The 12,885-nt window shown below is 44.0% G+C and overlaps 1 protein-coding gene and 1 pseudogene across 1 annotated transcript; both read right to left on the reverse strand.

Moving 5' to 3' along the window:
- Window positions 1-319: 319 nt before the first annotated feature.
- Window positions 320-6,632, reverse strand: LOC136653881 (vomeronasal type-2 receptor 26-like). Its single transcript, XM_066630756.1, has 5 exons — window positions 6,613-6,632; window positions 6,178-6,469; window positions 3,614-3,863; window positions 1,547-1,717; window positions 320-1,230 (listed from the first exon to the last, which is right to left on the reverse strand). The coding sequence occupies exons 1-5, from the start codon at window positions 6,630-6,632 to the stop codon at window positions 320-322; spliced, it is 1,644 nt and encodes a 547-aa protein (XP_066486853.1).
- A 3,922-nt stretch (window positions 6,633-10,554) lies between these two features.
- On the reverse strand, window positions 10,555-10,673 carry LOC136654625 (5S ribosomal RNA; annotated as a pseudogene).
- Window positions 10,674-12,885: the final 2,212 nt, after the last annotated feature.

The following is a 12,885-nucleotide window of genomic DNA, read 5'->3' on the forward strand; positions in this document are numbered from 1 at the left end:
ACAGTTGGACCAATTTACAGTCTAAGTGGAATCTATGAATGCTTCACAACAAATTATCTTCACAACTGTTGTTTGGAGAACTAAAGAAAATAATCCCTTTGGCTGCTATTGTGAGAGAAATGGGTCAGTGCTAATAAGCAAGTCTGAAAAGTCAGTTCATCCTTGTTTATTCCTTGTATGGTTGAAACCTCCTAAATGTTTTACAACCATAGCAAGAGACACAAGCTTGTCCACAGCCTTAGGTTAACATTTGGATAAAAGAAAAGGCACCATATTGAATGGGAAGAGAGAGAGGCTTAAAAAGATTGGAGGTGATCAATCAAGTGCTAAAATTCTTTTTCTGCACTAGTTGTTCCCTGGTGTTCAGCTCAGGCTTCACCACAATAATGTAGAGTTTGGGGAGAAAGATAAAACTCAACAATCCAGCACTAGAGGTCAAGATGGAGAAGATCTCCACGGCCACCATGTATTTCCCCTTGGTGCTTAGGTAGGTTGGGACAAAGGACACCCAGACACTGCAAAAGACCAACATGCTGAAGGTGATCAGCTTGGCCTCATTAAAAGTATCAGGCAATGTCCTGGCTAAGAAAGCCACAGTGAAACTGATGATGGCCAGGAACCCCATGTAGCTCAAGGCAATGTAGAACATGATATTAGAGCCTTCATTGCATTGCATGAGGATTTGGCCCATCTGAGAATGCATGTCAGACTCTGGAAAGGGGAGAGAGGTGGCCAGCCATACTGCACAGAGGCCAGTTTGCGTAAGAGAACAGAGAAGGACAATGGACGCAGCCAGTCTCTTCCCCACCCATTTCCTTATGTGGTTTCCTGGCTTTGTAGCCACAAAAGCCAGAACCACAGTGATGGTTTTGGCCAACACTGAGGAAACGGCCCCAGTGAAAGCGATGGCAAACCAGGTTTGCCGGAGAATGCAGGACACTTTCCCAGGACAGCCAATGAACACAAAGGAACATAGAAAGCAAAGCAGCAAAGCAAAGAGCAGGGTGCAAGTAATGCTCCAGTTGTTGGCTTTGACTATTGGAGTCATCCGGTGCTGAATGAAGCTCCCCATCACCACAAGCGTGACCAAAGAAAAGAACAGGGCAGAAGAAGAAAAGATGTTTCCCAAGGGCTCTTCATAGGACAAAAACGTTATGATTTTGGGGACACATCGTTCCTGGTTGCTGTCTGGATACTGGTCTTCTGGACACTTGTCACAATGATCTGCATCTGAACAACAAGGACACTGTTTTAACACGTCAAAATGTGCATGGGTCATCTTACCTGCTTAGCCTAATGGCATCAGTGCCTTAGTCTTATGGTAGGTTGACCCTGAATGGTATGAAACATGCCATTGGACCAATACAAGATGAATCACACACATGGCCTGTGGTCAATATCACTAGTGGTCCAAGAGCATGAGGTGTGGTGGCTGAGCAGTTAAAAACACTAGACTGTTGGCTGGAAGGTCGGCAGCCCAGGAGTTCAAGACCCTGGTGCTGAGGTACAGGGTGGCCTCCTGTTACTTGCCTCAGCTCCTGCCAACCTAGCAGTTCAAAAGCATCTAAATGCAAGTAGATAAGCAGGTACCACTGCATTAGGAAGATAACAGAGTTCCGTGTGCTTCGGCGTTTAGTCACGCTGGCCACATGACCACAGAAGACGTCTTCGGACAACGCTGGCTCCCTCGACGTTGAGATGGAGATGAGCACCACGACTGTGCAGGGGAAACCTTTACCTTACCTTTTTATTCTGATAACAGATTAACATTCAGGGCTTGATTTTGTTTAGCTGAGTTTGGCATTATAATGATACAGCATGGACAGAGAATCATGATCAGACTTCATAAGTTGTAGTATACCATAGAAACAATAAACAAAGCATTAATTAAAAATCATATTCATCATATCCCCATGTTCTCTCCAAGTGTGAGATCTCTTCTTTTCATTTTGGAGTAAATAAATAAATAAATTATATAGAATTTCCTGTTTTACCAGTGGAATAGGAGCTGGCATGTCCCAGTTCAGCTAATTAATTCAGCTTCACACATTTCTATGGACATAGCATTCCTCTGGAAATAATGCAACATATACCTATTAAAACGGACCAGAAGGAACAGCTTCAGAAAGCTTGAAAACTTGAGAGGTAGTGTAGTGCAGTGGGTAGAATAAGGCCCTGGAAGATCAAGATTAAATTCACCATTTGACCAAAACATTCCATAAGTGATCTTAGCCCAGGAACTCTGAGCCTAATGTAAAGTGTTTTTCGGCCCAATCCTATCCTCTTTTTCTGCCACCACAACACATATTCCACCAGAGGAAAGAGAAGGTAGAATTGGCCCATCATTCACCCATTTGTGTGATCACTGTGATTGCAGGCATTTATGCCTATATGAACCAGTCCTTTCCGCAGTTCACTTATACAAACGTCGGAATGGCCTCCTCATTTAGCTTTGAATGCGTTTACTTACCCATCTGGCTTGAAATCCTCCCTTCAGAGCACTGAGCACAGTCATAGCAACAAACTGGCTCCGCCTGACGAACCACTCTGCTCTGGCCAGGACGACAACTCTCAACACATGTGGATTGGGGCAGCACCTAAAAACAACAGAAGAGGTTTTCTGGGGAGAATTGTCATATTGCTTCATGATACTTATACCATCAGCCACCCCAATGCAGTTACAGATATATACACTCCTGTAGCAGGAATGCATAGTCCCTCTACTCGCTTCCCAATTAATTGGAATTAGACCTCTTAAGCACTCTGGGGAGAGCTGCAAGGTGACAGTAGACTGTTTACCTGCACTCTTCTGCTTTTAAAAGTAGCATGTTTGAGAGCAGTGTCTGAATATGTCACATTCATAGAGCAGATTTTAAGCACTTCATATGGTATCTGAGGATCAAACTACACAATGCATTAAATGAGTAGATTGTCCCTTTTCAGATCATTGGTGTCTGTAACCAGGAGGTGTCAGATTGGGGGCAATCTGCATCAGGAGGGTGATGTAAAGAAAAGGGACTTTTTTACTTTTCCCCCAGTGCAGCCCCAATTCAGACCTATCTGCCCCCTTGGCTCCTACGTGAAAAATAACCAACAAGCATATAAGGGCCAAATTATGCATTTAAAGACATGTGCAGTTGACTATAAAAAATAATTACAATAGCTCTTTAAGTGTATTACATGCACTTGACCAAAAAAAAAAAAATCACAGAAAACCAACAGTTTAAACACTGCAGACAATTCACCACCTGCAATTCCACTTATTAAATGCATACCCCAGAGTGAGAGAATGAAGCTGCTATTCTCTCTATAGGTCTCACTTCCCACATACCAGTCATAGTTTTTAATGAGACAGCATGTATTTTATGAATATAAGGATTTGCAAGGTAATTTTGAATATGTGCAATTATAGCTTTACATGCCGACTCTGGAATGTAACCCTTGAAGAAGATGCAGGTTGACTATATATCTTATTGCAAATGCCATCATCAACTAGCTCCACCAGCTTTATAAGAGCAGCCAAGAGTATCTCAACAGTTACCCAACAACCTGGATTACAACTTGCAACTGTAAAACCTACAGTTTGGTTCTTTCTACAGTAATGATTCATTACCTACAGTAATGGTTCTTTCTACCTGATTAAACCTGTGATTCCACACAATGGCACTTTCATTAATGGCAAACTCTTTTCCTCCAGAAGCCTGGTGGAACATCTCTCCAACTTTGACTTTATGGAAGGATTTATTGGTAAATGCAACCAAATTGATGATATCATATCCAACTTCCAACTCCCCATTCTCATCAAAGAATATTTGCTCTCCTGCACTATTGTTGAAGAGGACATTTTTCAGAAAGAAGTGAAGCTAGATTGGAGGACAAACCAAGGAATAAACTGGGACAAGTGTTAAAATTCACCATTTTTTTAGTTATTATGCTAAACTATAATCTTAACATTAGAAGGCAACATTATTTTAATCTCCTCTTCAGAAATCATAAAACACAATTGTTCACCAGGACATCTTTTTTTCCAAATTTCACATTAGCAGTGTTTCAGACAACGTATTCTTGAATCCAATAACAAGATCCTTGAGTTCATCCCGGGAAGGCAGAATGTCTCTACATACTTCTTGATCTTTATAGTACAGATGGAGAAATTATTCCCACCTGCCATGGCTGAATTTTCTGAAAGTTCCAAAGGCCTCCATAGCCCATTGCTTCCTGCTTGAATTTAGAGGAATACATCACATGGAGAGCATGTGCTACAGCATACACGGCATTATAGATACCATAGCTCAGGCCAGACATTTTCATTTCAAAGCGGGATCCCAGGGCATTTCTCAGCTTCTCCTTCCTTGTGCAGATTTTCCTGCCTGGTGTGTACCCGTTATACGAACACTGAAATGCAACAGACCAAAACTCATGTATGGAATAAAGTCTAAAATGAAAAGGGTTTAATGTCTCCAGGAAATGTTCATATCCTGCTACATCATTTGTGTGTGGTGTGTAGAACAAGGTGCCATTAAAAGATTTAATGGCTGTTCAAGACCCAATTGAACAGTGTTTCAAAATCCCACTGAGCTGTTACTATCCAAACTGTCCGGGTTGTGTGGTTTAAAAAATGTTCATTTATAAAAAGAGCCCTTCGTAAAGAGTCCACAGACCGTGAAAGCGCATGAACGAGAAACACGTTAATTTGGGTCAATAAGAGAGTAGAACTAATTCTTTCTGTATTTTCATATAACTGCTTTTCTTCCATCCAGTATGACTTTGGGGTTGTAATAATTTCCTTAAAAGCAAGACAGAAATTGCTCTGGAGGAGCTGAGGAATGAGAGTCCTCAATAACCTTTCCCCACTGTCATCTTCAGAAACAATGAGGCCAACCCAGGTCCATCCAAAATGCTTGAGCAGTGCAACAATCCCAGCATACTGATCATTTTCATTGGGGATCATCCGATAAAGAGAAGGAAATCGAGTTTTATCGCTCAGCGCAGGATCAAGGGAGCCATAAATCATCTAAGAAGGAAAAGAGTGGATTCTTTGGCATGACACATTGACCATTAATCCTGAATATAAATGACAAACAAGGGAGAAGTTTGTTCTCATGGTATTTGATCTTCTTGTATATATTAGGCTAAAAATTCAAGGATTCTGCACCCTGGATGTGATACTACATGATACTAAAGAACACTGCTCCTTCCTCATCTTGGAACATCCATAGGAATGGAGATAAAGATACATTCAGAGTGGCAGGTCACATTGCACCTAGTCAGTGACAGACTAGTAAGGCCTGGCAATCCAATATGCACTTAGATGGGAGCCAGTTCCTCTGAACCGAATGTGGTTTACTTCTGAGAACACACACATAGGATTGCACTGTCCGATGCTCCATCTTAAAGGCACAGCAGGTTAGATTGGGTTGAAGGTGGGTGGGAATATAATATGGAATACTCACATATTTCTCTCTACTGTTCAAGTTCAGAAAGAGAGAACGCCTCAAATACATGATAAAGGCAAAAAAATTATTGAATATTGATGTGTTTCAGTCACATAGAGATGTTATCAAAAAACCTCTCCCCTAATGCAGAATCCAAAAAGGGCAGGTCTTTTTTCATCTTCCTTTTCTTCTCCACTTACTTTGGTTTCTTCTCTCTTTCTTCTGCCAAAGCCCACAAGATGTCTCTTTTCACCCCAACTATCAAGAACCAAGAGATCAGAGGCACCTTTGGTTCACCAAAGCAACTCAGCGGAGTGTTGTAGTAATAGCTCTGGTACTTATAAGAATGGCCTTGCAGTGTCAGGGCAATAAATCCTTCTGCCTGGGAACTCCCTTGGTGCTTCTGGCAAAAGACACTCTACAGTTGGTGCAAAAGCCTGAATTTTGGGATCCCTGGTTTCTAAGAGCTTCTTCACCCCAAAGACCCCTCCCCCCCTACTTTTCTAAATGAAGAGTTTAACACTTGGCTAATTTTTATATGATGTGAGCAGAGAACAGGTTAATTCCTCACCTCTGCCATTATCCCATTCTGATCCCCCTTTCTTAAAGTGTTTTTAGAAAGAAGGCATCAACATTGGAATGTGCTTGTTCGAATAGATAGTGCAGTTAGCTTTGAACCAAGAGATGAGGAATATCTCATTTCTTTGAAGTTGCACCTCTCCATCTAGACAATTACACCTACCTGTGGCATCTTATAGATATGTAGGATATGGGGCATCTGCTTGGTGTTTTGGGGGGTGAGCCCTCCAATGATGGCCACTAGCTTCCTGTTCCCACCACCGTGGTAGTTCAGGGGGTTCCCCTGTCCTGTAAAAAGGAGGGACATTGTTCCAAAGCTGGTTCCTAAGGCATTGTAAGCATTTTCATAGATCTTGTATCCCAACGTGCTATTGGGTAAGAGGCTGGCATCCTTGTTGATCTCACTCACAGCAAATGCCAAGGCCAGGACATGGTGGTAGTACTTGAGAATTATGCTGAAATGAGATTTACATGCAGTGTGAGGTCCCAATGCACATTGCTGGATTAATGTACCCACCATGGCCTTTCTGACTCTTAGAAGCTGTTACCGAAGGGATGTGAAGTGGGTGGGGAGGCAGGTGAGGCAGAGCCTCCCTACCGGAGTTCTTCAAAAAGCATTGATGCCATAAGAGGCACCCAATCATCCACAACCCATGTACAGAGTGTGTGGGTTGTGGGTCCTTGGGCACTTCACATGGCGGCGGAGCTTCTCAAAGAACTCCAGTGGGGAGGCTCTGTCTCATCTGCCTCCCCACCACTGCACACCCCTGTGTCACTGGCATGCTAGTCACTGTGTAGATGCATCACTAGGGCAAAACCTTCATAAATACTCTGTCATTGTGAAAAGATGGTTGCTATATTACTTTGGTCTGCCGCTGTTTCCCCACATCTTTTCCATTTCCTAAATCAGATTTTGAACCTTTTGAGGGATGCAGTTGATCAGGTACATTTGTTGGTCAATGCTGTAATCTGCCCAGAGTCCAAATGAATCAGTACATTTTACAATTAAGGAACAGGTGATTAAATCAATAAACACACACTCAAGATGCCAACCTATGGGGTGGGTGGTTTTTGTTCTGACAGCAGCCTGACAGATCCTCACTGCCTTCCTGCCTCTTAGACCAGATGTAGTTCTCAGTACAGAAATAATTCTGTGCCTGACTGTGCCGCTTCATATGCTCCTCTGTACAAAAATAAAATCCACGCAGGCAGAAAGCTAGTATATGAAGGACAAGGGTTCTAGACTGGTGTTCTCCTTGAAATTCTAGTTTTCTTTCTATTATTATCTCTCATACTTTATCATTATCTAAATTATTTTTAGAGTTTCCCCACCTCCCTTCTACACCTTTTCTTTACTACAGAAATCAATGGGGAAAGAAAATGATCAGAAATGTCCCTGTCAGGAGAAGAGTATTTAGCCTCAGTGCTGATCAGGTCTAACAGGACGTCCATACGGATTTCAATATGTGGTGTGACTCTCTTGAACATCTCAGGAATCTATCTTGCAGTCCCAGCCTCCAGTCTGCACTGGAACTGACCAGACACAGGTTCACTACCACATTGGAAACTGTGCCTTGGTTTTAACGAAGTGCAGATTATCAGTTCAACTCAATAATTGGGGATATTTCTGCCTCTCACTCAAAGGAGAAAAACTGTGGGAATCTAGCATTAAGCAGATACTAAGGGTTGTGTTTGGATACCAGTAGCCCAGACTCAAATCTATTTTTAGTTGCTAAGCTCTCCCCATCACCTCAGAGAAACCACAGGGACTCCAGGCTACTTATCAGGGCAACTACGAGAATTAAAATGAACACACACAGCTGAATGGATGGGGCTGAGAAAAGGAGGCCACCATCCAAACTGCACTCAAAGGCATTCGTGGTGACATGGATGCTCACAGCGCTATGACCACACAACCATACATGGGAAGCAGGAGAACCAGACTGCCAGTGTGGCCCTTGGTACAACTTTCAAGCAAAATAGAGATACTTACTAAGCCTCCAGTGAAGACACATCCAGAGTTTTGCTGAAAGTAACCTCCTTCAGTTCAGCAACACGGAGGGGGACAAATTCGCCAATGACAAGATCATCAGAAGAAGAATCTCGGAGGTTGTGTTGAATGTCAGGCAGCAGACCCCAACTGGATTTAGAGTTCTTGCTGAAAACATGAGGCAGAAGCAAAAGCAGCAGCAGCAGCAACGAGAACAGCCTGAACAGGAGCATATCTTGGTCTCAGTCTCAATTGCGCTCAAAGACTCTCAAGGTGCAGCACTCTTGCAGTGCTGGGGCCACAAAACCATCGGCCTTTGCAGACAAAGAAACAAAACTATGGAAACAACCTTGACAGCCAAAGGGGTGAGGGAAACAGGGCCTTTACACCATGTCTGACTCTCAATCATCCACTGAGGAATGTTATCTTCAGTTAGGGCACAATCCTAACCAGGTCTACCAGTATGTTCTATTTTGTTCAATGGGGCATACTCTCAGGAAAGTGTGGTCAGGATTGCAGCCATAGCCTCCTAAATCTACATGATGCCCATTGTTTTGAAGAGAGGCTTTATAAAGGGATTGAAGCAGATCACCAGCTCCCAAGGAGAATTCAAGATTTTTAGATATAAGATTTTTCAGTGGCTACTGTCTGCCCCTGGTGCTTTCAGGAGCTGAAGGCAGTGATTATTATAATTACAGGACAGGTCATTGCAGACCAATAACCCAAGAGTTATTAAGGAATTGAAGAATGAAGTTGCAGATCTCTTGACTAAGGTATGCAACTTGTCCCTCAAAACGGCCACGATGCCAGAAGATTGGAGGATAACAAATGTCACGCCTATTTTTAAAAAGAGGGGGGACCGAGGAAACTATAGGCCGGTCAGCCTAACATCCATACCAGGTAAGATGGTGGAATGCCTCATCAAAGATAGGATCTCAAAACACATAGATGAACAGGCCTTGCTGAGGGAAAGTCAGCATGGCTTCTGTAAGGGTAAGTCTTGCCTCACGAACCTTATAGAATTCTTTGAAAAGGTCAGTAGGCATGTGGATTTGGGAGAACCCATGGACATTATATATCTGGACTTTCAGAAGGCGTTTGACACGGTCCCTCACCAAAGGCTACTGAAAAAACTCCACAGTCAGGGAATTAGAGGACAGGTCCTCTCGTGGATTGAGAACTGGTTGGAGGCCAGGAAACAGAGAGTGGGTGTCAATGGGCAATTTTCACAATGGAGAGAGGTGAAAAGCGGTGTGCCCCAAGGATCTGTCCTGGGACCGGTGCTTTTCAACCTCTTCATAAATGACCTGGAGACAGGGTTGAGCAGTGAAGTGGCTAAGTTTGCAGACGACACCAAACTTTTCTGAGTGGTGAAGACCAGAAGTGATTGTGAGGAGCTCCAGAAGGATCTCTCCAGACTGGCAGAATGGGCAGCAAAATGGCAGATGCGCTTCAATGTCAGTAAGTGTAAAGTCATGCACATTGGGGCAAAAAATCAAAACTTTAGATATAGGCTGATGGGTTCTGAGCTGTCTGTGACAGATCAGGAGAGAGATCTTGGGGTGGTGGTGGACAGGTCGATGAAAGTGTCGACCCAATGTGCGGCGACAGTGAAGAAGGCCAATTCTATGCTTGGGATCATTAGGAAGGGTATTGAGAACAAAATGGCTAGTATTATAATGCCATTGTACAAATCTATGGTAAGGCCAAACCTGGAGTATTGTGTCCAGTTCTGGTCACCGCATCTCAAAAAAGACATAGTGGAAATGGAAAAGGTGCAAAAGAGAGCGACTAAGATGATTACGGGGCTGGGGCACCTTCCTTATGAGGAAAGGCTACGGTGTTTGGGCCTCTTCAGCCTAGAAAAGAGACGCCTCAGGGGGGACATGATTGAGACATACAAAATTATGCAGGGGATGGACAGAGTGGATAGGGAGATGCTCTTTTCACTCTCACATAATACCAGAACCAGGGGACATCCACTAAAATTGAGTGTTGGGCGGGTTAGGACAGACAAAAGAAAATATTTCTTTACTCAGCGTGTGGTCGGTCTGTGGAACTCCTTGCCACAGGATGTGGTGCTGGCGTCTACCCTAGAAGCCTTTAAAAGGGGATTGGACAAGTTTCTGGAGGAAAAATCCATTAAGGGGTACAAGCCATGATGTGTATGTGCAACCTCCTGATTTTAGAAATGGGTTATGTCAGAATGCCAGATGCAAGGGAGGGCACCAGCATGAGGTCTCTTGTTATCAGGTGTGCTCCCTGGGGCATTTGGTGGGCCGCTGTGAAATACAGGAAGCTGGACTAGATGGGCCTATGGCCTGATCCAGTGGGGCTGTTCTTATGTTCTTATGACCAGAACTATTTTGACTATCTGCAAGGGTAAAGAAAACATGTTTGTCTGATTCGTAGCCAATGGTTGTGTTTCTGTTCCCCCCATGGGGAATTCAATGGATTCAGAATAACCAGAGTATTGAAGATAACTTTGGGAGAGAGTGTTGACAGACATGTCATGGTTGGCAACCTTCAGTCTCGAATGACTATGGTACGAACATACAGCACCCGGTATTCCCAGGTGGTCTCCCATCCAAGTACTAACCAGGCCTGACCCTGCTTAGCTTCCGAGATCAGACAAGATCTGGCATGTGCAGGGTACTGGCGTAGAAAGCAGGTGGAAAGGAGCCATCCATGACTCACTGAGATTTTGAGGCTGTTGGTCAACTAAAACATCACACTTCAGACTGGGAAGGAATGAACCAATGTCACATGCAGCTCAGTGTCACAGGAAAGACATCCAGTTTCCTATGAGCCAAATTCTAGATCTGTTCTTCCCCTAGAATCCTGTGAGAACTTTTGTGGAGTGAGCTCATCAAGACACCTTCGTTTGGGAGCTGAGGGCCTGTGATGGCTCATCCCTGGTCCTAAATGGGTGCCATTTAGCTATCCACTGCCATAAGTGAAATTGTGATGGCACAAATGTTGCACATCAGAACATCCCAAGGAGAATTCAAGGGTTTTAGTTACAAGATCCTTAAGTGGCTGCTGTCTGCCCCTCATGCTTTCATGAGCTAAAGTCAGGGATTATTCGAATTATAGGACGGGTCATTGCAGACCAGAACTTTTTTTTGACTATCTGCAGGTGTAAAGAAAACATGTTTGTCCGATTCGCAGCCAATGGTTGTGTGTCTGTTCCCCCCCATGGGGAATTCAGTGGATTCAGAATAACCTGAGTATTGAAGTGAAGCAAATGTGTAGGAAAAATACTGAACCTCACTCTTTGCTGACGTGGCAGTCCGGCAAGCACATTTGCCCCCCCTGCTTGAAGCACACTTTGAGCACGTCCTGATCATGAGCAAACAGCGTGACATTCGGTAAACAATCCTGATTCAGCTCAATGGAAAAGTAAGCTTGCAATGTTTACACAACTGACCTTTGTACTGGGCAAAAGGGGAGGTCAATAAAAGAAGGAGGGCAGGCTCAGAAAAGCAGCTTCGCTTCCTTCCTGAACCCTGGAAATGTGACTCCGAGTCTTCATTGCTTCATTTGGCGCCCGAACAGGGACCTGGGACATCCCAAACCAGCTTACCACGCCTGGCAAGGATTTCAGACTTGTCCTCGCATCCTCAGATCCCGGTAAGTATGGGGGCATCCCTGTCGGCGGCTCAAGTCCAGCATCGCAATGATTTGCAATTCCTCCTTCACAAGGCTCAGAATCCTGTTCCCTCCCGGGAGGTTACAGCATTAGTTCATACCATTGAGGAGCAGTGCCCCTGGTATCCCAAGGGAGGCACTTTTAGGATAAAAGACTAGGAGCAAATTGGAGGGGTGTTACATGCAGAACCACGAGCCCCCATTCAGGTCCTTCATGCATGGCATCTCTGTCTTGAAGGCATTAGATGCTGTGCTCTGCAGCCAGAGTTACAGGAACAAGAGGAAAAAATAAGCAATCCCCCTCCTAAAGAAAATCTCCCCCCACCAGCTTATGTTCCTCCCCCCTCTGCCCCAGCTCCTCTAGAAAAGAAAGAACAGTCAGAAACTACCCCTCACAGGCAGGCTTCAGTCATGGAAGCCATGGCCAGAGAAGCCCTGAAAGCAGGGGAAGGACAGTTTAGCACCACAGACATGCAAGTGCAATTAGGAAACCAGTATTTGAATGAGACAGCTAATTGTGCCCTATGGGCGTCGCACAAGGTTCCGGCAAGCCTGGGAAGTCTTTTGCAACAGTCTGGCAGGGAGCTGCAGAACCATATGTGGATTTTGTAAATCGCCTCCAGGAGGCAATTACTAAGCAAGTAGAAAATCCCAAGGCAGCTGAAGAATTGCTGTTAAAACTAGCAATAGATAATGCAAATGAAGATTGCAGGAAAGCACTCCAACCCTTGACTGCAGTAAGAGGCATAGCGCTGGCTGATATGATTAAAACTTGTCAGAATGTAGGTACTCAAAGTCATAAGGCCAGCCTCCTCGCTGCTGCTCTACAACAAAATTCTAAAGCCAGAAAGCAGTACTTTAAATATAGAAAAAAACGGTCATTTTCAAAGAGAGTTGCATTCCTTTGTAGCATGCTAGTCCAATAAACAAACAAGTGGGCTTTTCTCTCCCCTCCCCACCCCCCTTCATCTTTGTACATTTCCTTTGACCAGACGCTGTCTGGCTAGGTGGGGGTTGTCAACAAAAGCCCAGAGTCAGCAAGCCTCCAAACCTCTGCCCAAAGAGCTAAATTAGCTGCTGTTATTATGGCTTTCAAGTTCATGAGTGATCAGCCTTTTAATTTATTAGTGGACACCCAGTATATCTACAATCTTTTAGAACATCTACCCCTAGCATACATTACATCCCAGCTTGATCACAATTTATTAAGCCTGTTTCTCACTTTGCAGA

This window comes from Tiliqua scincoides, chromosome 5, assembly GCF_035046505.1.
Source record: "Tiliqua scincoides isolate rTilSci1 chromosome 5, rTilSci1.hap2, whole genome shotgun sequence".
In the NCBI taxonomy this organism is placed as follows: Eukaryota; Metazoa; Chordata; class Lepidosauria; order Squamata; family Scincidae; genus Tiliqua; species Tiliqua scincoides.